Source organism: Delphinapterus leucas, chromosome 8, assembly GCF_059928025.1.
Source record: "Delphinapterus leucas isolate spDelLeu-1000000601 "Yukka" chromosome 8, BTC_Dleu_Yukka2, whole genome shotgun sequence".
Lineage (NCBI taxonomy): Eukaryota > Metazoa > Chordata > Mammalia > Artiodactyla > Monodontidae > Delphinapterus > Delphinapterus leucas.
In genome coordinates, this window is record NC_143136.1 from 9834324 (window position 1) to 9860813 (window position 26490).

The window sequence follows — 26490 nt, forward strand, 5'->3', positions numbered from 1 at the left end:
TCCTAAAGCACAAACGCCTGACACTTGCTCCTGTGTCTGAGCGAGACTGGGAGAGGCTGTGCAGTTTGGCTCCTGTCTGCACTGGAGACTTTCTATCAGCCCCTGGCTGCTCGTCTGTGGCACCTCCATGCTGGGTTCATGTGCAGTCTCTACTTTCTTATTTAACCAGCTTTTACAAAACTATATTTGTGCGCCCTAGAAAATTTGCCAAACTGTTAATCCAAGAGGGTCCCATTTTCTTTTCTCACGTGGCCACCCTGAAGACAGGGTGACCAGTTCCTGGGAGCCTATACACAGCAGAGTCTGTGAAAGGTCGGGGAGGTGGGGGGGACGAGGTGGGCTGCGTTTCCTCAGCAGCGCCTGACCTCCTTGGCTGTCAAACTACGAAGAGCTCGATAGTAAACGCGAGCAGTGCCTTCTCGAACCTGCTCTTCTGAGCTGCTCTTTCAGAAAACTGACATTGTTCTGGGCTGGCAGTCAAGTGACCCACTGGGGTCCAGTCCAGCCTGTCTGGGCCTCAGTTTCCTCCTCTGTTCAGCAACAGGGTTAGACACTCTGATCCCGAGGCCTCTTTCAGCTCTCGCGCGCCACAGTCAGACACCTCTGAGAGGCGCGGCCGGTTCCGCCCTCCGGGAAGGGCCCGCGAGAGGGGAAGCTCTCGGTCAGCACCAAGGACAAGGGCCCCGGGGCGCGCTGCGCAGACGCAAGGTCACTTCTTAGCCAGTCCCGCTCCTCTGCGGGTGTCTGGGCGCCAGGGTTTGGAGGAGGCGCGGGGAGGGCCGTGTGTGCTGGGGAAGTGGTGAAAGCTGGGGGAGCAGCCCCGGGGAATGAAGTAAGGCCGGGCCCCCTGCGATCTCGCAGATTCTGCGCCAAGAGGCCGAGGGCGGTTCCTGCCAGTCCCGCGCGGCGCCCCCGCCCGCCCCTGTCCGGCCCTTGGCGGGCGCAGCGCTGCTCTGCACCTGGAGGCCCCGTAAAGTCCTCCCCGCGCCTGCGTTGACCTCCTCCACCCCCTTTCCTTCCCGAGCCTCGCCTTAGCTCCCCGCCGGGGCCGCGCCGCCACCACTGACCTCTCGAGGTTCTTTTGGACACACCCACGACTCTGACCGCACCCCTCTGGGCTGGGGGCCCCGGACGGCCTTTCTGCTCCCCGCGACTCAATTCCCTGTGGGGGAAGGGTCCTCACGACCCTCTCCTCCCACGCACGTCCGGCGCCCCGCCCCCGCTTGCCCCGCCCACAAGCCCCGCCCGCCGTTGCCCCGGGAACCGCGGATCCCGCAGCTGCAGGAAGCGCCCGGCGCCGCGGAGCAGTTCTCGACGCCAGTACCGCCGCTCCCGCCGCCAGGGCCGCCGCCGCGCCTCAGCCTCGGCTCCCGCTCCCGCGCCCGCTCCGTCGGCCATGCTGCCCCGCCGCGCCCCGGCGCCCGGTGCGCAGCTGCTGCCCGCGCCCGCCGTGCTGCTGCTGCTGCTGCTCGGCGCGGGGCCCCGCAGCGGCTGTCTGGCCAGCCCGGTGCCTGTCGCGTCCTTGTCCGTGTCGGGGCCATGCGGCGCACAGCCCTGCCGGAACGGGGGTGTGTGCACCCCGCGCCCCGCGCCCGGCCCGCAGTCCCCGGACGCCGCCGGCGACCCCGGCTACAGCTGCACCTGCCCCGCCGGGATCTCTGGCGCCAACTGCCAGGTGAGTGGACGCGGCGGGCGCGGCGGCGGGCTCGGCGGCGGGCGCGGGCCGGGGACCCGCAGCCTCTCCCCGCCGGCCACTGCGCGCTACCCGGTGCGGAGCTCCAGGGTGCCTGACAGGAGCTTTTCCCCCTTCGGGAAGGGGATGGATCTGGCCTCTCGGCCCACGTGGACGCGGACCCCTGGCCGACCTTGCAAGTGTCGCTTCTCTGCCCACCCTGGTACTCCGGCCGTGCCGGCCCGGGTTCCTCGGAGCGCGCCGCTCCATGGCCTGGCAGCCACCCTAGCTAGCTAGCTCTGGTACTCCTGGCACGACCATTAGCCGCCAAGTGGCGCGCCCATCTCGGCCCGGGCCGAGCCACACTCCGCCAGAGCCGGGTCTTGGTACCCGTTCTGGCAGCGCAGAGGGACCAGCTCCAAGCGTCCCTGGCGGGGTTCATGTCCAGGTGGCCCCTGTTCCTTGTCCCGCCGGATCCTGCGTGTGTCCAGGGTGAGCCGTATGGGCGGCAGGGAGTGGCGGGCTCCGTGCCCAGGGGTCGGGCATTTTCCTTCCTTTCCAACCCCCTTGAGGGCTCTAACAAAGCCGCCGGAGGCCGAGAGGTCAGCTGCCTCCCCGCGGCCTGCGACCAGCCCTTTCTGAGCTTAGGAGGAGTGTTGGAGCAGCAGGAAGCATTGGCAGGGACGTTGCGAGTTGGGCTTGTTGTGTTGCCTTCCCTGCCGGACGCTCCTGGAGGCGCATGTTTGGGGTAGGCAGCCAGGGAGTGAGCTGGGCACCGGGAAGCTTCAAGGAAGCGTGGGGCCATGCGAGGGATGGGAGATGCCCAGCTGCTAACCGTGGATTTGGGATTTCCAAGAGAATTTGGCAGATAATAAACAAGGCTGGCTTACAAGTTTGTTAAAAGCTCGGTGAAACCTACTAACCTATTAACACCAACATTTTCAGTAGGCGACTCGGCACACAGTGTGTGCAGGTAGAAAATCCCCAAGTCTCTATTCCAGGGCAGGGCAAGTGATGGATTTATCTGAAATTATTAAATTCAACCAAGTGAATGTGGAACGTATAAGGGATCAGACGCTTGCTTTCTTACATATGGAGCGGAGGAGTTTGTTTCATATAAATTTGATAAAATGCCCCAAGAGTTACTTTGAAAACGCTCAAATGCACTTGTATTTCTTTGGGTAAGAGGCCAGTATTTTTTAATATAGTTAAATGGGATTGAGAAACTTGACCTTGACAGACAATTTTTGCTATTTCTTAGAATCTGTTTTTCCTCAGTAGTAGCAAATTATCAAGCTGAATCTATCTTTTCAACGTTGTGTTCTTCTTTGTTAATTGGTTCCAATAAGCTTTAACTCCCTCAAAGGAGATGATGCTGACGATTAGGAGTAGGGTAATGATGAGAGCGCGCTACGACCCCGCGGAGTACATCTGGGGAATGAGGACTCTTTGGGGAAATGCCTGCTGGAGCCGCACGAACCATTAGGACAGAATCTTGCTTACTAATCTCCCCTGTTGACTGATGATCTATATGACTTTTACTGGAGAAGTGAGTTGCCTGAATGCTCCTATCAAACCACTCTCATATTTACATGTCTGAAATCTGTCCTTGAAAGAAACAGTCAGTTTGGATTCAGAGTGTAGTAGACATGGTCAGGAGAAGGTAGGTTAGAGTGCACATCAGTTTAAGTAAATGGGAAGAAAGACTGGACATTGGGGATTTAACCCAACTCTGAGACTTTTATTTTTTTTTGGTGATCTAAAAATAGAAGAAATCTTCAGGAAAGGGGAAGACCTCTTTATTGCTTCCTAGAGATGACTCAGAGAAGCGTAAATTTTTTTTTGTCCTAAGTAGTGTTTTGATATATAATGTATTCATTCAGAAATAAGTCATGAACTAATACACAAATATTGCAGAACCAACTAGTTCAAAACAGATTCGGGCTTCTAGGTCCTTCTGAGGCAGTCTTAGCTCTCTGAATGCTGCCCACCTGAGGAGAAGCAATACTGGGTTGGGAGTTCCGAGTTGAAGAGAGCTGGCGTAACTAATTCTAACAGGAAAGCTGAGCAAATTTGGAACCTGATCTGGTTCTGGCTTGGTTACCCAGAAGAACTTAAACTGAGATGATTCAGAGCCTTGTAAACCCATAAAAAATTGATTCCTGATCATTTTAATTTAATCTTTCATGTTCTTGCATTAACACTTGAGACTCATTTTCTGTGGGGAGAAAAAGGCAATCTCAATAGAGAAGTTAAACAGAGGGGAAAAAACCCCTTACACATACTCAATTACAGATAAGGGAAATGGATGTTAGCCGTTGCAGACAGTGTGCTTGCTGAAACAGAATCGCATGCTCGCTGGGTAAATTGAAAATGGAATTTTACCTGTACGTGAGGAGAATTCTGTAGACAGCAAGTGTCACCCCTCCCCCAACTACAAAGACAATAATGTTAGCAATGAAAACATTGGAACCTAACTCTGAAGTCCTCCCTTCCTCCCTCCCCTCCCCTCCCCTCCCCTCCCCTCCCCTCCCCTCCCCTCCCCCTCCCCACCCCTCCCCCTCCCCTCCCCTCCCCCTCCCCACCCCTCCCCCTCCCCTCCCCTCCCCTCCCCCTCCCCTCCCCTCCCCCTCCCCTCCCCTCCCCTCCCCTCCCCCTCCCTCCCTCCCCTCCCCTCCCCCTCCCCTCCCCTCCCCCTCCCTCCCCTCCCCCTCCCTCCCTCCCTCCCCTCCCCCTTCCTCCCTCCCTCCCCTCCCCCTTCCTCCCTCCCTCCCTCCCCCTTCCTCCCTCCCTCCCCCTTCCTCCCTCCCTCCCCTCCCCCTCCCCCTCCCCCCTCCCCCTCCCTCCCTTCCTTTCTTCCTTCCTTCCTTCCTTCCTCTTCTCCTTCCCACCCCCTCCTCCTCCTTTTTTCAGTATGTGTTTAAAATTAAGAAAACCATGAACCACTAGTTGGGATTAAAATGGATTAAGGCTATCTTCAGCTTTTGTGTGGTCAGCTGGCTGGTGTTTGGGCAAGCCCCTGGGTCCAGGCGGTGCTTCTGGTATCACCCAGCGATAGGAACTCACAGAATCTGGGAACTGTGTGGTGTGAAGGAGGATGTGTGCATTTGAAGCTGAGCTGCTGCCCTTGAACCTGCTGTGACAGGTGATCTAAACCTAGTCTCAGGTTCCCATCTTCGAGGATGGGATCTACCTCACAAGGTTGGTGATAAAGAGTCTGATTCTGTTTTTTGATGTTTGACTGCTGACAGCTTTTAAGCCACACCTGTCCCTCTTCCCCTTCTGCCCACATGGAGGCAAGCTGATTAGAAAGCCTAGGTGTTCTTTCCTTTGGTGCTGGTGAGAGGATCAAACCGTGCAAGACCCTGTTCATGCTTAAGATACATCTTTTCTAAGTCCTCTAACACACTTAGACCTATTAAATCATGAGCATTCAATGGATTCTAAAAATGTATATGCAAGAGGGAAGAGATATGGGGACATATGTATATGTATAGCTGATTCACTTTGTTATAAAGCAGAAATTAACGCACCATTGTAAAGCAATTATACTCCAATAAAGATGTTAAAAAAATAAAAATGTATATGGAAATCTAACCTACAGAGACATGATGACAATGATGACTGTGATGATGATGGTGATTGCTAGCTCTTTTCTCAAGCACTTGCCACGTGCCAGCAATGTTTCAGAGGCTTTACAGATATAGTTCCCCAATCCTCATGGTGTCCTATGAGCTGGGTGCTGTAACCATCCCCATTATTTAGATGAAGTGCAGAAAAGTTAAATGAGAGGCCCAAGTTCACCCTGTTAAGTCAGTGTGGGATTTGAACCAGTTAGCTGGCTTGATGTAGAGCTGTAGAGTCCGAACGGTGTGGAGATGAAAGTCCAGTCCTGGCCCTGTTATTTTTAGCTGTGTGACCTTAAATTAGCGCTCTAACCTCTTTGAGTCTTACCAGTAAAAAAAGGGACGGAGTGATTTCTGCGGCTGGGTTTGCTTTAAAACACCTGGTTTTGCTCTGAAACACAGTTTGATGGCTGTGCCCAGCTGGAGTGAAAAGCCTGATAAAGACACAGCAAATTCCCCTTATGCTACCCACCAAGCAAGACCTTCACTCAGAGTTAGAATTGTAGGTCCTGGCTGAAGTTATTTTTACCATGATGACAAGTATATGGACACTACATAAAAGAAACATAAGTATTTCTGATGGGTTTGAAAAAACTTCAAACTTAAAATTAAAAAAAATTGAGGCTGCTGTTCTTGCCTTTCTGTTTCATTTGCGGAAGCAGGCAGGTATCAGAGGTGGCAGCTGCTGGACCAATTTTTCTTTCCAGGTGAGTGGTACAGGAACTCCTCCCTTCCACTGGGCCTTCCATCGAAGGTAGAGATTATTTAAATTTGTATTATTTGTATTATTTTGTTTTAATCCAGCTTTTTTAATGAATTAATTCTTTGCCAAATATTCAAGCAGTCAGACACCTGTTTGTTTCTTCATGTTCTCTAGGAATCTTATCCTTTGGGATTAGAATGAAAATGTGTCAGTTTCTGCACTTGGAGGAAACAGGGGCTTGTGTAGCTGCTTTTTATGTAGTTTTACCCACTAAGCTGATTCTATAACCCTCTCTTTGATTTAACATGGAACTTGAAACAATGGTTCTGCTTCTGATGAATCCATTTTGAGTGAAGTTTGCTAACAAACAACAACAAAGAATTCTAGCTCTTTGCACAGCTTCAGCCTTCTCTGCTGGACTTTTTGCACATATGCACACACACGCATACCCACACAGACTCACATTGTGATATGTGCAAAATCTCCTACATTAGCTGTCAAGAGACGTTGCTTCTTTCTCTGGCTTTTCTACTAACTTTTTGTGACCTTGGGAGAGCAATCGAACATCCCTGGACTTCAGTGTTCATATCTCCAAAATGGACTAGAATGCTTGTCTTACTTTCTTTTTAGAAAAGATGCAATTAATAAAGGGGACATTGTGAAATTTTTTTCGATAAATATAAAGGAGGATGGGAGAATGAATTTAAAACATTTTGAAAAAAAGTAAAATGTTGCACAAATGCAAGGTACACTACTAGGAAAAGGATTATCTGTTTCTCATATAAAATATGACTACACCAGTCTATTCAGTGCCCGTGATTGTTTCCCTTCAATGAACAGACTCAGCTTTTTCTCCCTACTAGGATGAGTTATGCTACAAGATCAGTTTTAAAAATGAAAAAATTCATTGTACTGAAATTTTGATAAATGTATAGTTTTTTATTCTGAAATAGACAAAGAGTTTCTCAGAAAATTCTCAGTGACTTTGTTTTCTTTTGAAATGAATGAAGCTCATCAAAATCCTTTGAACACTTTTAATAAAGGAAAGAAACAGTTGTTTTCCTTGGTATTATGAAAATGGAGTGATTTTCTTACTTAGTTTATCTGACGAATTCTTAGGAAACATCATTTTTCTCGGTTTGGCCACCTGACAAAAACACATTTCTGTCTTCAGCTTCTTTGCTTAAGCTTCTCATGTGACACGGTACCATCCAAAATGCTTTTGTTTATGCCCTCATTTCAGGCATCAGACAGCAAAGAAAACCTATCTGAGGCCGAAGGGTATTTGAGTCAGAAAACCGAATGGCTGAGCTGTATTTTTAGATCTTCTTACCGATCCAGGAGGCAGCTGTGGTCAGCGCTGCCCAACCCAGAGGCAGGGACTATAGAATCTTGCCCCCCAGACAGAAAGTCCAACAGCACAGTAAAGTTTGTGGATAGAATTTCTTTATATTTCCTCCTTCCCCCTTCACCTACACTGGTGCCGAACCCTGGCTGCCTGTAGAGTCCCCCAGGAGCTTTAGCAAAAATGAGTGCCTGCGTCCCACTGTCCCACATCCCCCAAGTTCTGACTTAATTGGCGGGGCCTGGGCACCTGTGATTTTTAAATGTCCTCCAAGTAATTCTACTGTAGGACCAGGGTAGGGAAGCCCCCGCTAGACTCTGGTCATCTCCCCTGCCCAACATGTAGCCTGTGGCAGAGAAAAAGAATACAGTCCCACATGCTCTTGGCCCTCCTCATCCAAGAGCATCCAGAGCCTGGAATTTCTGGCCCGCACTTTCCTCCAATGGCAAAGATTTTGCGTCTCAGAGTGGACTTGAAGTCTCCACGAAGGCGTATGTGATGCAGTGTTGAGTCCAGATGTGGGAAGCGGACCTGGGGTGGACTCTGAGTGTCCTCGGGGAAGTAATTAGTTTTTCTGCAGCGTGGTTCCCTCATCTGTGAAAATGGGACCCTGATGCCAACCTTGAAGGTTTTCGTGGCTTAGAAAAGTATCTAGTCCAGTGACTGGCCAAGAGGAGACACCCACTAAAAGGTATCCATTGTGCGTATCTGTAAGAGGACTCGTTTATTTCATGTTTTTCCCTTGGACCAAAAAAAAAAAAAATCTTTCTTTCTTACCCGTTTTCCAAAGAGACTAAAATTCCACCAGTGGAGATTCATTTCTTTGGTTGTGATGTATCAGATGCTAGAAAACTGGGATTTTGCTGCTGACTCCCTACAGCATTCACTTCTGTTAGTTCCTCCTCTGTACCCCCCCCCCTTACCAGGTGGGTGTCAAAAACAGTAAGAGAACAATGTGGACTGAGCATGCGCTGGCCACCTAGCCTTTTATGGAATCATTCATTGCTTCATTTGAACACTGACCTGTCTTCGGTCAACACTCATACTGTGAGTCTTAGTGCAGTTGTCTTTAAGAGGAGGGGCTGGGCTTCCCTGGTGGCGCAGTGGTTGAGAGTCCGCCTGCCGATGCAGGGGATGCGGGTTCGTGCCCCAGTCCGGGAAGATCCCACATGCCGCGGAGCGGCTGGACCCGTGAGCCATGGACGCTGAGCTTGCGCGTCCGGAGCCTGTGCTTCGCAAGGGAGAGGCCACAGCAGTGAGAGGCCCGCGTACCGCAAAAAAAAAAAAAAAAAAAGAGGAGGGGCTTCTCTAAGTCACCCCTCCCTGCTCCCCAGGGTGAGTGAGGGCAGAGCAGGACCCCTGACAGGGCTGTAAGCTTCAGGATTACAGGAGCATCAGGCGCCAGACAGCAGACAGGCAACCAGCCAAGAATGGTTTTAACATTTTAAAATAGTTGGAAACAAATCAAAATAAGAATCAGAGTTTGGGACACATGAAAATGATATGAAATTCAAATTCCAGTGTCAATCAGGCTTTGTGGGACACAGCCACGCCCATTCGTTTAAGTATTACCTGCTGGTGGGCTCCACCAGCAGAGTGGGGCAGTTGCAACAGACTACGGATTGTAAAGCTGAAAATATTTATCTGGCCCGTGACAAAGGAAGAGGTTGGCTGAATGTTTCCGTAAACGTTGGTGGAAAGAATTTATTCTTCCGTTTTTATTTGACTGAGCTAAATAAAGGCTGCTCCCCCTTCCCCTTCCCTTATCCTCCCTCTGTCTTTTCTTCTCCAGGGGTGTCTATAGCCAGGCTCTAGGGCCAGCCACTAAGGCTGGATGCAGTGGGAGATATACCAACGGATAAACAGAGCCCTTGTCTTCGATCTCAAGAGTCATCCTGGGCAGACTTTAACTTTTCATTGTACATCAGACCTTGTTTAATATGTTTGGACACTGAAGTTAGTTTACTTCCAGGGAGGCGTGTGTGGTAGGGAAAGGAAACACCTGCTGTAGGGGTTTGGGGTGTGAATTTAGAGGTTTAGAATCCGCACTTGGTCACTACAAGCTTATTACCTTTTTTTTTAAATTTTTATTCATTTTTGGCTGCATTGGATCTTTGTTGCTTCACGCAAGCTTTCTCTGGTTGTGGCGAGCAGGGGCTACTCTTCATTGTGGTGCGTGGGCTTCTCATTGCGGTGGCTTCTCTTGTTGCGGAGCACGGGCCCTAGGCCCACAGGCTTCAGCAGTTGTGGTGCGTCAGCTTCAGTAGTTGTGGCTTGTGGGCTCTAGAGTGCAGGCTCAGTAGCTGTGGCACACGGGCTTAGTTGCTCCACGGCGTGTGGGATCTTCCCGGACCAGGGCTTGAACCCGTGTCCCCTGCATTGGCAGGTGGATTCTTAACCACTGTGCCACCAAGGAAGCCCCCCCGCTTTTTTTTAATTGTTCAAAGTTTAATCATGACCTATTTTATAAAACACAAATTCAACAATTGTAATATTATTATTATGCAGAAATGTCTACTTATATTTGCAAACTTTTTGTTATTGTTTATCCTTCTTCTTAGGAGCTTATTAGCTTTCTTAACCTTAATTCCTCATTCATTCATAGGATGTTTGGAAGGATGAACAGAGTAGCTCGTAATTCCCCTGGCACAGAGTTGGCCCTCTGTGCATACGAACTGCTATTTCTGTAAAAGTGGATACCACTCTCCATTTCATGGCTAAGGAAACTTACCTGGGGTCATACAGCTCGGTGACAGCATTGGAGAGCTGGGCCCCAGCGTTGGGGCTTCAAGTATAATGTTTTTGCTATTATTACACTGCATTTGCCTCAAACTGCTCCTTGTTTGTGACTTTCAAAGTGAGTGCTGGAGGGGAACCAGAGGAAAAATTGGTAGCGGTGCCAGTCCTGGCAGTTTTAGTTTCTGCAGGGATGCTTTGGGTTTGTGTAATGTTAAGGTTTTTCTTTCTTAAGAGAGAGAAATGGCATAGGGCTTTTGAAAAACAGTGAGGATTTGTGCAATGAAATAAGTGTACTTAAAGGAAAGGCGCTTGAAAAGGAAAGGCGCTTGGAAAGAGAAATGTCTGCTATCTTTTGCTAAGGGGTCCTGAAAGCTGGCACATCCTTTAGAATTCCAATGCTGACAATTATCTGCTGCTTGTAATTAATTTAAAGGAGCATTTGTAATTACTTTTGGGTTTCAGAGGCAGATTGAAACTCCTTTAGGGAAGGCATTTTGTGGTGGAAGTGATTACCTGAGGTGAAAAGGATCTAGTCCCTCTTTTCCATGGGAAATCAGAACCCCAGAGTCTGTAGTAAATGGGCTGATATCTGCCCAGTGGAAGGACAGCCCAGTAAGGATGATTGACAGTCTCTGACAGTGTTCAGGTCAGATTTCCAAAATATGTTATTTGGAGCAAAATCCCATCCTTAATTTTTAAGCAAAGTGAAATGTATTAGAATGGGAAAAATGTTAAGTATATCTTCAGTATATTACCCAAGAAAGGGAACATGTTATCTAGAAAATATGAAAAGAAAACCAAACTCTCTAACTTCAAACTGACCTTCCTGATTACTCCTTACACAAAGGATTTTCAGTCTCTTTCAAAAATTAAGGTATAATTTATATACAGTAAAATTCACCCCTTTAAGCCTTCAGTTCTATGATTTTTGAAATATAGCTGTGTAACTGTCACCACAATTAGGATATAGAATAGCTCATCACCTCCATAAATTTCCTCATGCCCCTTTGTAGTAAACCCTCTCCCCAGGCCCAGCCCCTGGCCTCTGCTGGTCTGATTCCTGTCCTTACAGTTTTGCAGTTTCCAGAATATCATATAAATTAAACCACACAACATGTGTGCTTCTTCTATTAGTGTAATACTTCTGAGGTTGCATGCATCAATAATTTCTTTTTATTGCTGAGTAGTATTCCATTGTATGGATATACCGCAATTTCGTTTATCCTTTCACCGATTCATGACATTTGGGTGGTTTCCAGTTTTTGCTGATTATGAGTAAAACGTCCACGTACAGGTCTTTAAGTGTACATGTTTTCATTTCTCTTTAGGAAGTACCTAGGAGTGGGATTGCTGGGTCATGCGTAAGTGCATGTTAAACGTTATAAGAAGTTGCCAAGCTGTTTCCCAGGATGACTATGTCATTTTGCATCCCAATCAGTATTAAATGGGAGTTCCAGTTGCTTGCATCCTTGTCAGTTTTTGGTATTGTTGGTGATTTAGATTTTAGCTATTGTAATAGGTGTATAGTGGCATCACACTGCAGTGTTAATTTGCTTTTTCGTAACAATAGATGATACTGAGCATTTTTTTATGTGCTATTGGCCATCCATACCTTTTTTTTTTTTTTGATGAAGTGTTTGGTTCAAATGAGTTATGAGAGTTCTTTCTAGATTTTGGATGTACATCCTTTATTCCGTATGTGACTTGCAAATATTTTCTCCCAAACTGTGGCTTGTCTTTTTATTTTCTTGACAGTGTCTTTTGAAGGGCAGGTTTTTAATACTGGTGAAGTCTAATTTATCCATTTTTTTCTTTTATGGTTTGTGCTTTTTTTGCGTCCTCTCTAAGAAATCTTTGCTTAATCCAAGGTCACAAAAAATTTCTCCTATATTTTCTTCTGGAATTGTATTGTTTTAGGTGTTACATTTAAGTCTTTGACCCATTTAGAGATAATATTTGTATTTGTATGTGGTGCAGTGTATGAGTAGTTTTTATTCATTTTTTTGGCATATGGATATCCAGTTCCAGAAATATTTGTTGACAAGATTGTCCATCTCCACTGAATTATCTTGGCACCTTTGTTGAAAATTGTTCAGCTATACATATGTGGGTCTATTTTATTCCATTCCATTGACTTTATATATCTATCCTTTCACCAATTCCATACGACCTAGATTACTGTAGTTTTAGAGTAAGTCTTGAAATCAGGTTGTGTGAGTCCTTTAAATTTGTTGAGATGACATGGAATTCCAAGAATCAGGATAGCACATCACATCTAGATAGAAATTAGGGTTCTTAACCTGGAATCTACAGGTGGTTTCAAGAGTATACAGATGTCCTGAGATGCCAACTTTTTTTTTTAAAATAAATTTATTTATTTATTTTTGGCTACGTTGGGTCTTCGTTGCTGCGTGCGGGCTTTCTCTAGTTGTGGCGAGCGGGGGCTATTCTTCATTGTGGTGCGCGGGCTTCTCATTGTGGTGGCTTCTCTTGTTGCGGAGCGCAGGCGCTAGGCACGCGGGCTTCAGTAGTTGTGGCATGTGTGCTCAGTAGTTGTGGCTTGTGGGCTTTAGAGCACAGGTGCAGTAGTTGTGGCACACGGGCTTAGTTGCTCCTCAGCATGTGGGATCTGTTCCCGGACCAACGCTTGAACCCGTGTTCCCTGCATTGGCAGGCGGATTCTTAACCACTGCGCCACCAGGGATGTCCCAAGATGCCACCTTTTGTACGTATTTGTTCTCTTGGGGAATGGCTCACAAGTTTCATGAGATTCTTGAAGAAGTCTTCCACCAATAAAATAACTACTAGTACAGAGGAAGAAGAAGCTAGCTAAATACACGAGAAACTTCTGGGCAGGGACTAAAGCATGTACCAAGAGCCAGCCTGGGACCATGAAGTAGCCCCCAAATAGGAGTGCCAGCTAAAATACAGGATGCTCAGTTAAATTTGAATTTCAGATAAAAAATGAATTTTGTTTTCTGTGTCCCAAATATTGCACGTTTTTCTGAAATTCAAATTTAACTGGGAGTTCTTTATGTTTAATTTGCTAAATCTGGCAACCTTACCCAAAAAGCCTAACTAATCCCTGCTCTGATTACCAGCTTTGCTCTAATGGGCTTCTCAATGGCAATTTAAATTCTTGCCGAATAGTTACACAAGGCAAATTTTATTAGCTTGCATTTAAGATAATAATTTAGCTCATAGTTTTACATCTTCTTGGGCCCTTTTAAGGGCAACCATCAAACTGTGTTAGGACATTAAAAACCTATAAAAATATAGTGACTAAGGCCTACTGGTAAACTTATCTTACCCTTTCTCCCCCTCTTCTGCTAATCTCATGCCTCTGCAGTAGTCATTGTTCACATTTTGGTGTGTAGCTTTCTTTACCTTTTCCTCTCTGTACATATAAACATATGTGAAGCATATGTAAATACTCATATATCCATGCAACTATTTTATATAAAGATGAAATCATCTTGTGCATACTGTTTTGCAAATTTTTTCTTAATCTACTATGAACATCTTACTATACCCTAAAACAGAAAGCAAACTCGTTCTTTTTGATGGCTGAATAGTATTCCATTATGTGAATATTTATGTATCCAGTCTTTACTGAAATACACTATTTCCATTTTTCCATTATAAATGATGTTGCAATGACTATATATGTATGTATATAATGATATGCAATGACATATGTGTATATATATGTATGTCAAAAGTTGCATACATTAAACATTCTAGTAAATATTGCTAAATTGCCATCCAAAAAGATTGAACAGTTTTGCTTATTTGCTAACAGCATTTGAGAATGCCTGTTCACCCACATTTTTGTTAATACTGGTATCTCAGATTTTATTTTTGTGTGTTAACTGAGAGGTAAAACATGGTATCTCAGTGGTTCTCTTTGCATTTTAAAAATTATGAATGAAGGAGAACATTTTTTAATGAATTGCCTATTCTTATTTTTGCCTAATTTTCGTTTGGGTTGTTCATTTTTTAAACTGATCTGCTGTGGGACCGCCCTGGGGTTTCAGTGGTTAAGACTCTGTGCTCCCAGTGCAGGGGGGGCATGGGTTTGATCCCCGGTTGGGGAGCTATGATCCTGCACGCTGCCTGGTGTGGTAAAAAAAAAAAAAAAATTTGATCTGCCATAGCACATTGTTAGTGAGAAAATTAGTCCTTTGTCCTTTGTGTTATTAATATTTTTTCTCTATTTATCTTTTTTCTTTTGACTCTGCTTATAGTCATTGTTTTGCCCTTTAGAAGCTTATAAGTTTTGGGTTTTATTTAGCCAAACTCATCCATGGGGTGGTCAGTAAATTTTCATTAGAATTCTAATGTTTGATACCAGTACTACGTTGTACAATATTTTGAGAATTACCCAATTTGAACCAGGAGTTTGCTTTTAAAGAATTCCGTTTTGGCCAAGATTTATGTCGATAGGACTGATCCTATTGCCTTTTTAGAATGTATAATTAAACATAGCCCCAGTTTATGTCTATTTTAAGAAGGGCTAGCATAGATTTTCTAAATCATATTTAAATACTTGTTATTTGTCTTGACTTTTTTGAAGCTGAAACGCTGCAAGCATTAAGATGCTTCATTTATTTTTTTAAAAGAACTGCTCAGCGCACTTCCCCTTTAATAGTTGGCATGGGTTTCTTAGTATTTTGTTAAAATCACCAAGTTAATTTTAATGGCCATTATTGGATAATAGAGTATTTCTTAGAAGTTCTTGATGAGGTAATGTTCTGATTTCAAGAAGTGTTCTCCATCCAGGCTTGGGCAGAAAAGACTCATCTTAATATTCAACAAAATGCAGATTCCCTTATACTTTAATTTCATGTTATATCTTTAACACTTTTTCCTTTTAGGCGACAAGGCTTTTGACGGGGACAGTGCCGTTGGGCTCCCTGCCTCTCCTCTCCCTTCCTCTTCCATGTGGATCCCTTGAAAATAACCTCCTCAGCAAAGATGGATCTTCTTTCCCAGAAAAGAGTCTTTATTCTTGTCTGGGTTCCCCAACAGATCTGCTTCCTTGGTGGAGCCTCCAAATGAACAGCTGCTTGCCTCTTGATATAAACGCCTAAACAGAAACCTGGAAAGAAGCCTATTTACTGGAGAGTTCTAGCATTCTATTCTTAGGGCCCTGACCACAGTGCATTAGAAAGAACCTAAAGGCATAGAAAGACACATCAGTGGTCGTTGGGTGTATCGCCGTAGAGAGATAGTGAAGTCCTGATGTGTCCCGTGGTTTTTCATAATCGTAGAGTGCCTGTATCATACACCATCCCAGGTATTTCCAAGGGGTGTGTGACATCTTAAAAAATTGTTTTTATTGAGGCAAATTCACATGATAGAAACGTAACCATTTTTGGGTGAACAATTCAGTGGCATTTCGTACATTCACAATGTTGTGGACTCAGCATTTCTCTAGTTACAGACCATTTTCGTCTCCTAAAAGGGTTGTACCCGTTAATCAGCTACTGCCCTTTCTGCCCAGTCCCTAGCGACCACCAGTCTGCATTCTGTCTCTATGGATTTACCTATCCTTGATATTTCACAGAAATGGAATCATACGATACCTGACCTTGGTGTGTGGCTGGTCGTCACTTAGCATAATGTTTTTGAGACTCTCCCACGTTGTAGCACGCATCGGCACTTCATTCCTTTTCATGACCGAATGCTATTCCGCTGCATTCTGTGACGCTTTATTTGTCTGACCATCAGTTGCTGGACGTTTGGGTTGTTTCTGCCTTTTGGCTATTGTGACTCGTGCTGCTATGAACATGCCTGTACAAGTAATTGTTTGAGTACCTGTTTTTAGTTCTTTTGGGTCTATATCTAGGAATATATTTCAATTCTATATTTAACTTTTCAAGGAACTGACAAGTGCATTTCCATCTGTGTTACCTTCTTATACAGGCTGAGCCCAGGATCCTCCCCGGGGTGGTTTCTTGCAGCCTCTGCTCATATCCCAGATTGATGTCTTCTTGCTTCTGTCCTTGCCCGGGCACACAGCATCCCAGATACTCCATTCCTGGCCTGATCTGTGGCCCCAGTTCTCATGACACTCTGCTTGCCCAGCTCCATTGTCTCTTCTTGAAAGAGCCCAGTGTCCCGCGGCTCCCTCCCAGGAAGGCCTGTGCACTGGAGAGCTCTGTCCTCTGGCTGAGCCTGGGCCCCAAGCACTGCCTGTCCATCCCAGTGATTCATCCCTCATTCCAGTGCCTGTTGTCTGCTGAGCTCCTTTGGGAGAAATAGAGAGCTGGCCAGGGGCACCTGAGCCACCATGAATAAGTGGCCCTAGATGTTATTGGTCCAGTTGCTTCATTTCACTGAGGAGAAAACTGAGGCCAGAAAATGGACAAAACAATAATGCAAGGCCATCCGGATCATAAGTTAGCCACATACAGCTTGAGAAAGGTCTTGGCATCTGGCGGATGACCTTCAGGTATCCTAGGCAGTCCCCTTCTCCTAGGCCCTGGCACCCATCAGGCACATTGAATACATCACAAGGCAACGTGGAGCCTCCCCAGTTATCACAGTGGGAGCACATTTGTTTGTTAAGGAAGTAGCTCCTGTAGGTTTCTGGAGAGCACGTATATTGCTAGTTTTTAATGAGCTCAGTATAAATGAGGAATCTGAGTGGATGGGGAGGTGGGACCCCCTGCACTTGATGATGGGCCGGCAGGACTGCAGGCCCCGGAGATCACTTGTTGCTTAGCAACCACCCCCAGGCTACTTGGTTCCTACAACCTGAACCTGGGTAATGTCCTCAGGGAATGGGATTGGGGCAGTGTGGTTTAGAAAGGAGTGGGAATTGGGTGTTTTATGAGCTCAGTATGGCCCCTAATGCACAGGCTTCTCCCCCAGACAAACTGCCTTCAGGGAGCTGACAGTCCCGGCAACTCTGGATAATCTGTGGCCCAGAGAAGCTCATAAAACAAACTGAATCCTCCGGTCAGGGGCTCAGCGTGAACCCCTGCTTCCCACTCATCCCTCCATTCCCATGACTTGAAATCTTCCAGGCTTGTCCTAATCACAGTCTGACACTGAGACACATTTTTATAGAATGCTGGGAGAGTGGAGGAGGTGGCATTCTTTTCAAAGCAAGGTTAATAATCTGAGGAACTCATCCTTTCACTGGCGGTCACTTAGCACTGATTAAAATTGTGTTGGAGGAGGCCATTGACTGCTAGTTGACCCACCAGTTCAACCCGGGCAATCAGTGGTTCCTTACCCCTCCCCTGTCCTTAGAATGTGCATTCTGCCCACCATTCCCATAGTGAGGGCCACGTTCAAGGATGTAGCCTTGAGAGAGCAATGCGATGTTGAGATCATCTGGACTGAATACATGACTGAACCTCTGTATAAAATTTAAGATTCTGGCGGGCGGGTGCAGAGATCTATTTGTCTTGCGGCACCCAGGACACACCACATATATAAGTTCCCTTGCTTATTAAATCTGCCATCTACCAATCCAGAGGGGTCTGGCTTGTCCTCACCGTATGGGGGCCAGTATCAGATTTCACCCTGGAAGCTCACGAGCTTGCGAACCAACAGATGGCAACACATTTTGTAGACTTTTAAAGCTTAGAATCATCGTAGAATTCATCTTGGCCATTTGTCTAACTTTGTAGAAGAAAGTGAAGGCCAAAGAGATGAATGTCAGGGTCAGGAGTTGAATATTGCTGACTCCCCATCCAGGGCTCTCTTCACCAAAGTATTTAAGCTCAGACATTCCGAACAACAAGGACAGTCCTCCGGCGGGTGTGGGTGGGGATTTACAACATGAATGTTCTTACGGACATTCAGATTCAAATTCAGTTACTTATATGCCTGGATGTGTTTGAGGTTCCTTCCTCTATATTATGTATTTTTAATCTTCACGTGTTTTTGGAGGAGGCATTTCCTTGGTTTGATAGGCGAGGAGACTGGAGGGGACAGGGGTTCTTGGTGACTTACCAAGGTCATACAGCAGGTGGAATCCCCTGTCTACAAATGTGGTTCTTTCTTCACATTATCACAGCTGTCTGCTCATCCTGTAACGTATAAGAAAAATTCATTATACGTGATGCTGAGCTCAGTTCTGAAATACATCCCATTCAGATGAAGACTATGCAGAATAGTTAGAATGGTGAAATATTAACTGTAATCATTGCATCATTTTATTTTTTAGCAATTAAGAGACATCCTTAGATAGGCAGGCCATTGTTTTAAGACGGACTCATAACGTAAAACCATTTTCATCTGGATCAGAAACAGTTTTCCTGCATGGCTTAATGCTTTTGCCCAACACCTTCAGAGATAACTGTTAAAAGTATAATTTTTTATTTTAACATATAGAGAACCTCTAAAAATCAAATGAGTTTTATTAAAATAGTAATTAACTTGCATAATCACTTGTGATACAAAGTTCAGTAATTTGGTTGACCACAGCTAAAACCCAATAGAAGTACTAATTTTAAGATGATTGTGAATTTTGTGTGTTTGCATGAGTATGAACAGACCAGAAATACAATGGAGCATTTGAGTTTTTATTAAGTAGACATGTAGTGTCTTAAATAGGAATGCATTAAGCACTATGAAGTCCTATAAGGACTTTAGTGATTAAGCTATGTCTAAAGTTCTTGTCTTATGAATGAGAAAATGAAGATGAGAGAGGTTTGAAAACCAGGCCAGATCAGGGTTCTTCCACACCTGTAGGTATTAATTAGAACTTCTTGGGTTGCAGGCAACAGAAAACTCAATTCACTTAGCTTAAACAAGAAGGAAATCTGTAGGTTCACAGGACTAAAAAGTATAGACACTGTGGTGTCAGGGGCTCAAATAATATCACCTGGGTCACGAGTCTCTCCATCTCTCAGCCCCACTTTCCTCCCCATTGGCTTTATTCTCAGATCCCCAGATGGTGACCTCTGGCAGCTCCAGGCTCACACCATCCTTACTGCCAGCAACCCCAATGGAACAGAGAGCCTCTTTTTCCAGTTGCTCTGGAAAGTCCTGAGATTAGCTCTAGTTGATTGATGTGGGTCGTGTGTGTGTGTGTCTCTGAACCAATCATTGTGGCTCGGGGGGCTGGATTCTGCTGATTGGCCAGGCTTGGGTCATGTGTCCAGCAGGACTAACCCCAGTTAAACCTTGGGGACCAAGATTGGAAGGAGGGCTTTTCTTAAGGAAATTGTGATACTATTCCCAAAACAAGGGGTAATAGCTGTTGAGAATGAAGTCAACAGATTCCCAATATGCCTGTTGCCTTTCTCTTTATGACTATTCTTCATATTTGAATGGTGTTTCGCCAAAAATGAATTCCTTCCATCTGCCTCTTTGCATCCATTGATCTGTCTCCTCGACACTTCCTGGAGGGGCACTTTTTATGGTGCCTGTTGCCATATTAGTCTCTATCGTCCTTCTTTTAAGAGATTTTAATACCTTACACTGGAGAACGTATATGGATCAAAATATTGTAATAGATGTTTCTACACCCACCCTTGCACACACACACACACACACACACACACACACACACACACAGGCACAGAGACAGTTTTAGAAAACGTGTATGTGTTTCAATATCTGGTATTCTAGAGCTGTTCAGAATTGTTTAGCTGATACGCATTTCATCTTGATGACACAGATATTTAAATTGATAAAACGATCACAGGTGATAACGAGCTAAAGTTTCCTAATTAGTTGATGGACTCTGAAGCGAAAGTGATTATTTCAGGGACTGGAATAGTTCAGTGGTTGATATATCAATAGTAGGAGGCGTGAGACTTGGAATCAGAAGAGCCCAGGTTCTGGTTTGGCCACTTATTAGGATAGAGAGAGAGTTTATTGTTTTGTAGGAGAGATGTTCGCACAGCTGACTAGAAAAGAGGATTGCCAGTCAGTCAATCAATCAGTCGATGGAAGAGAATAGACAACTCTCCTGTGTGGAAGAATCTCAGGTAATCTGTGGATATACTCTTACCTAAGGAGGGAGCCTAACTCCCCTTCCTTAACTGTGGACTGTGCGTAGTGACCTCCTCTCAAAGAATATAGTGTGCAAAGCGGGGGGGAAAGAGTGATCTTAAGAGCAACCAGACGGATACTCTGCCAAGTAATCAAGGTCAACGCCAGAAATAATAAGTCATGTTCATAGCATGTACCCTTGACATGATGTGCTAAAAATGGCACTTGACCTCTGTGGTTTTCTTCTCCCCAAATCCATAATCCCAGTCTAATCGTAAGAAAAATGGCAGGTAAGTCCTAATTGAGGGACATTCTACAAAATACCTGACCGTTACTCCTCAGAATTGTCAAGGTCATCAAAAACGAGGAAAGCCTGGGAAAGAATCTATCACCGCCAAGAAGAGCCTGAGAAGCCATAAAGGCTACCTGTAATATGGGGTTCTGTAACAGAAGAAGGACATTAGGAAAAATCTAAGGAAACCTGAATAAAGAATGGACTTTAGTTGGTAATAACGTGTCAATATTGGTTCATTAATTGTGAGAAACGTACCAAACTAATGCCAGATATTAGTAATAAGAGAAACGAATTATGGGTTGTATGGTAACTCTGCGTACTCTCTTTACAACTTTTCTGTGAATCTGAAAGTACTGTATAAAAGTAAAAAAGTTTACCAAAAGAAAATGAGCTTCACTCACTTCAACGATAAACATTTTATCAAACTCTGGTTCCATCCAGGCCCTGGCACTGGGCAAACCGAGATGAAGTAGGCGTTCTCTGCACCTGGCTGTTATCAGGCAGATGGGAAAGCAGAATCAAGGAGGTTGAATGATTTGTCCAAAGAAGAGCAAAGGTCTGTCATCCCTTGAGACTCAGAAAGAGACATCCGTAAGGCATATTTTGCTTTATAGGCGAAAGGGGAAAAGCATCCTGCCCCCCCGCCACCCCCCCATCAGTGGTCCTCAACCCTGGCTACATATTGGGTGAGCGCTAGCAGAGCTTTATTTATTTATTTATTTTAAAATATTTATTTATTTATTTGGCTGCGCTGGATTTAGTTGCGGCACGTGGGATCTTTGTTGCTGCGTGCGAAATCTTTAGTTGCGGCGCGTGAACTCTCAGCTGAGGCGTGTGGGATCTAGTTCCCTGACCAGGGATCGAACCTGGGCCCCCTGCATTGGGAGCACAAGAGTCTTAGCCACTGGACCACCAGGGAAATCCCTAGGGGAGCTTGAAAAATGCAGATGCCTGGGCCCTTCTCCAGACCTATTACATCAGAATCACCGGGGGTGCTGTCTGAGTGGCGTATTAACAAAGGAGCCCCCTAGGCGATTCTGATGGGCACCTGTGGTCCAGGGCCGCTGGCTGGGTTATTTGTGTAGGTCGCATAGCACATTTTTGTGTTCCTTTCCCTTCTGGAATATCACCTTTCCTCTGCTTGCTTGGTTGAGAGCTTGGTTTGGTTTCTTGCACTACTGTTGGCCTGCTCCAAGACAAAGTAAGCCTTCCCTGAAAAGTCTAGCAGGGTTAGGGTTGGCAGCGATCAAATTAAATTGGTGATTCTGCGTTATTGTCCTGTCCTTGTGCTTATCCAGCCCGTGGGATTCTATGTCACATACCCAGTCCCTTCACTCTTTGGACCCAAGGATTTGCATCTTAGTTCTGTGGCCTTGAGCAAGTTACTTACATCTCTGAGCCTCATTTCCCTCAGCTCTAAATGAGACCCAATCGAGTGTATCTCTTCCGGTCACTGTGACAGCCATGCAGGCCCCGTCTGAGCACGTGGCTTCGACCCATCATCTACCGTCTCCTTTCTGTCCACCAGGAACTTTCCTTCTCCGCAAGGAAGAACTTCCTAAAGCTTTTCTGTCTTTTTCGAAAATAAATTTTCTTGTGCATTTTGCTCTAATGCCTGTAGGAAATGGACTCAAATATTTGCAGAGTCATCAGGTATAGTTTCTACAGAGCCTCCAAGGATTTACTTTTCCTGGTTCCTTTAGTCTGGAGCCCCCTAAGAGCAACTAGAAAAGAAGTTTGTTTTTACTTGTTTTGCTCTGCAGGAGTGAGTGGAATGGATTAGTGAAGATGACTTTGTCTCCGTCACCCTTGCGTTCAGTTTGAATGAGAATCATTGTGGCGGGAGGTCAGTTGTCTTCACCCTGAATCCTGAACCTGTGCTGTGTGGTTCAGTGTTCCTACTGCTGAGCAGAGTTCTGGCCTCTAATTGGTGAATGAAGATATGTCCTAAAGGGCTTCCCTGGTGGCGCAGTGGTTGGGAGTCCGCCTGCCGATGCAGGGGACACGGGTTCGTGACCCGGTCCGGGAGGATCCCACATGCTGCGGAGTGGCTGGGCCCGTGAGCCATGGCCGCTGAGCCTGCGCGTCCGGAGCCTGTGCTCCGCAACGGGAGAGGCCACAACAGTGAGAGGCCCGCGTACCACAAAAAAAAAAAAAAAAAAGATATGTCCTAAGGGCCAGTATTACAGCACAAACGAAGCATTTTGCTAGGGCCTCCATGACTTGGAATGATCTCCCTCGAGACTCAAGATGGGCTCCGTTACTTTGTTGTGTTCCAAATTTCAGTTTCTGTTGCTAGAGAGAAAGTAAGATATCTGTTCCCCTGTTGCCTGAATCAGCTCATTTGGGCTTTGCCTGGTGATTCCCTCTTTGCATTCTTTTCTGTAGAACTTGACAGATGATAAATAAACATGACACATTCTCATCTTGCACACGTTTCTTTGGGGAAATTACTGGAGCTAGTTGGCTGCACGGTTGACTACTTAGTTGATACCTGCGCGTGGAAAAGAAACTTTAACATGGGGTCGACGCTTTGTAAGATTTACTCGTAAACATTCTAAGACAACGATGCCCCACTGATGGGAAATAATTTCAGCCCTCAAATGTAATTACTTACTCCAGTGACACTTGCCGAAGGTTGTTATATTAGGAATCCTGCATTTGAACAGAAGAACAAACTTGGGTGTCTCCATACCAGGGTGGTAGGCTAGAAAGAGTTCTCGCTGGGGAATAAGGAGGCTAGATTCTATCAGTAGCTTGCAGTGGCAAACCACCTAACCTTTCTGGGACTTAGTTACATCATCTCGATGATGGAAGATTGGCTTTCAGCTCCTCTGAGCTTCCTTTGAAGGCTGTGATCATTTCAATGGTAGGAGATCTTACATTTGTCTCATGGAGCCGGAGAGGGCCTTGCCTGGTGTCTACCCCCTCCACTGGCCCAGCACCTCTGATTAACTAGAGTATGCCTGTCTGTGGATGTGCTTCAGAAAGCAGGGAGTGCCAAGGGAGTTTCACACTCGTAGGTGGTGGCATTTCCTCTTCATCCAATTTGAGTTAAATGGGACCAACATATACTTTTTTCTGGCTTGTTTTTCTGCCAGGTTGCGTCTCCAGCGCTTGCTGGTATGCTGATGTGAACGCTGTCATCTTGCTTCTTTTCCACCAGGATATTTTAAGGCTGAGATAAACTATGTGAAGAAACACATTTTAAAACGGTTTTAAACTTTGCCTATGTTTAAATGGGTTTTCACAGGAGAAATATGTCTAAACTTTTGCATCGTTAGAAAGTCACAGCTCTGCCAAAGCCACCTGCTTGGTGGCTGTGCTAGAAGCAAGGTAGAAATCAGCTAACTCCCTACGTGGTGGAAGAAGACAGCTTTAAGCCAGGGCCAAGGAGGGGAGGGCGAAGCGGGGGCGGGGGGGAGGAGCGGGACCACAGGGACTGGGATTTCAAGCGTTTATGTTAAACTTGGGTTCTTGAATCTGTTTAAAATATGTGCTCAGGTGACACATGCTTTCTGATCTCTCCCAGGAACCAGTCTTGTAGATGAAATCCTCATATGTGCTAAAGGTCATAGTCTTAGAAACATGCTGTTTCATGCAGGATTCATCCTGCTGCCTAGAGGGTCCTGTCCCTAAAGAGAATTGAATCCACCATCTAGTGGCATCTGCCACAAACTACAGACACAGGATCCCAGGACCCTAAAGATGGTTCCAGCGGGGCGTGGGGGGCTGCCTCAACAACTCACACTTTGCTGCATCTCAGTCTTCGAGTCAACACTTGGGGAAACTTCTCTTCTTCTTGATACATTTCCATAATTCAGTGGGAGGAGAGTGGCCTGTTCAGTGTTGCTGAAGCTACAGAAGTCCAAAGTTGCACAGATGTCATGGGCCCACCTGATAATTGCTTCGGAGAATTCAGGGCAGGAGGGATTCAGTGCCGGTGCAGACAAGCATAATGACTTGAGAGAAGTTTGGGCTTCAAGGTGACCTGACCTCCAGCGCATGTGGACAGGACCAGACTTTTCCAGGAAGGTCCTTTTGCTGTCTCCTGTCATAGAGGTGCTCACAACACCTGGATTGTGCTATTCTGGCGAAACATGTTAGGGAAAACTATTATTTAAGCGAGTCTGATGAGAGATGAGAAGTTTCTGGGCAATGTGTTTGCCGATGTGAATTTATTACAGAAGACTGGCGTAGATTCTACATCATGACTAAAACTTGCAAGACTCTTGCTGGCCAATTTTAATTACCAGCCAAACTACGAGGACAGAAAGAGAGGAAAGAAATGATGACAGTTAAGATAGAGTTGGCTGAGAATCCATCTGGAGATCATTTTGGCCCAAAGCAGTGCCAGAAATACAAATATTATGGGAAATTACTCTATTCGCCTTATGACTAAATTTGGAAGATACTGATATTAAAATATTGTGACAGATTAAAATAATTTCAAATTGCATTAAAAATACCCCTAGAAGGGAAATGAGTACTTCTGTGGATGCTGGATTGTAAAAATTGGTTTATTTTTCTGGAAAGCAATTAGACCGTCTGGATCAAAAACCTTAAAATCTTTTGACTCTGTAACACCTCTTTTAGGAATTTGTTCTTAGAAAGTTGTTGGAAATTTGAACAAAATTTTGTAAACAGAGATAGTCCTCATAACATTATTTATAAGAGTCCAAAACTAGAAAATACCTAAGCATCAAGTTAATAGGAGGTTTAAATAATGGGGTAGCTTTATGATGGAGTTTTAGATAGACATTGCAAAAGATACCTTCAGAGACAACTTGTGCTTATGATGTTAAAGGAAAAAGGGAAAAAAAAGATAAATTGAGCCAGTGCTATAATCACACTTAATTTAAGGTGCATAAAATGAAATTGGAACAAAACATACTCTGTCCTTTGACAGAGTGGCTATAAAAATGATTGAATGCTATGCCTTTAAACTGTTTAAAAATTTTGGCTTTTTGCAGTGTGTCTGTCCACATTTCATTGTGATTCAAAGGGAGTTGATGATAAAAGCCATGAAAGACATTCCTCCCTAACATGTTGGTGTGACTGGGATTTTGCCACGATTAACGTCACTTGTTTGGATTAGGTAGTAAGGGCTTCCAGAAGGCCCATGTCTAGGCTGTCGGGGGGGGCAGCAGGGGTGGCATTAAGCCTTCAACAGTCATGACTCTACTAGCAGGGATTTGTTCTCTAGTTGAGTGGGAGCCTGCAGCTTGCGGGGGGTTGAAAGGAGAGGGCAGGCCTGAGTCAGGTTTCTTGGTGGGTGGTTAGAGACCCCTGAACAAACACTGAGGGTGGACAGAGCAAGGGTCCAGATGGGGTGCCAGAGCATAATGGCCCCCCTGGAGTTTGCCTCCGTTGGTTTATAATATTTATTTTAGTTTTTTATTAGCTGTGCTGGGTCTTAGTTGCAGCACGTGGGCTTCACTCTAGTTGTGGCGGCGGGTTTTCTCTCTCTAGTTGAGGCATGCGGGTTCAGTAGTTGCAGCACGCGGGCTTAGTTGCCCCGCGGCATGTGGGATCTTAGTTCCCCAGCCAGGGATTGAACCTGTGTCCCCTGCATTGGAAGGCAGATTCTTAACCACTGGACCACCAGGGAAGTCCCTCCTCCATTGGTTTATTTGAATTTCTGACCGTTCCCTCCCTCTCCCAGGCCAGGTAAGCTGGCCTAAACTCATGTCTTCCACAGACCGTTCCGGGACTCCACCTCTCCACACCCAATGCTGGTGAAAGCTGGCTCAGAACCTGGGTGCAGGGCCCCTGGCTGCCTGGGTGGTGGGGTGGCAGCAGCAGTGCCAGATGCACAGCAGCGTCCCCATCAACAGGCCCCCATTTCATAGGGAGTGAAAATGGGGATGTATTTTCCTGGTAAAATGTGGCTTTTGGAATTTCATAAGGACACAGGCCCATCTTCCTCTCCAACCTCCCTCCCACCCCTGCTTACCGTGTGTATCCCGTCCTGGGAGAGGCTCCCAACACAAACACATGGGCTCTTTTCTGTCTCAGGCCCTTTGTACGTGAAATTCCCCCAGAAAGCTCCTCTTCCCTTGGGGTCTGTCCATGGCTGGCTCCCCTGTGTTCTTCAGATACCCATTAAATAGCACCTCCCGAAGGAGACCTCCTCTGCCCACCGTGTAG

General features: G+C 45.7%; 1 protein-coding gene across 1 annotated transcript in view; it reads left to right on the top strand.

The window, feature by feature from the left end:
- The first annotated feature begins 1050 nt into the window (after nucleotides 1–1050).
- DNER (delta/notch like EGF repeat containing) overlaps nucleotides 1051–26490 on the top strand; it is a 321696-nt gene continuing 296256 nt past the window's right edge. Inside the window, exon 1 of the mRNA XM_022567889.3 lies at nucleotides 1051–1675. Coding sequence (XP_022423597.2) covers nucleotides 1397–1675 — 279 coding nt within the window. The 5' untranslated portion in view covers nucleotides 1051–1396. The remainder of the gene's footprint in view (nucleotides 1676–26490) is intronic.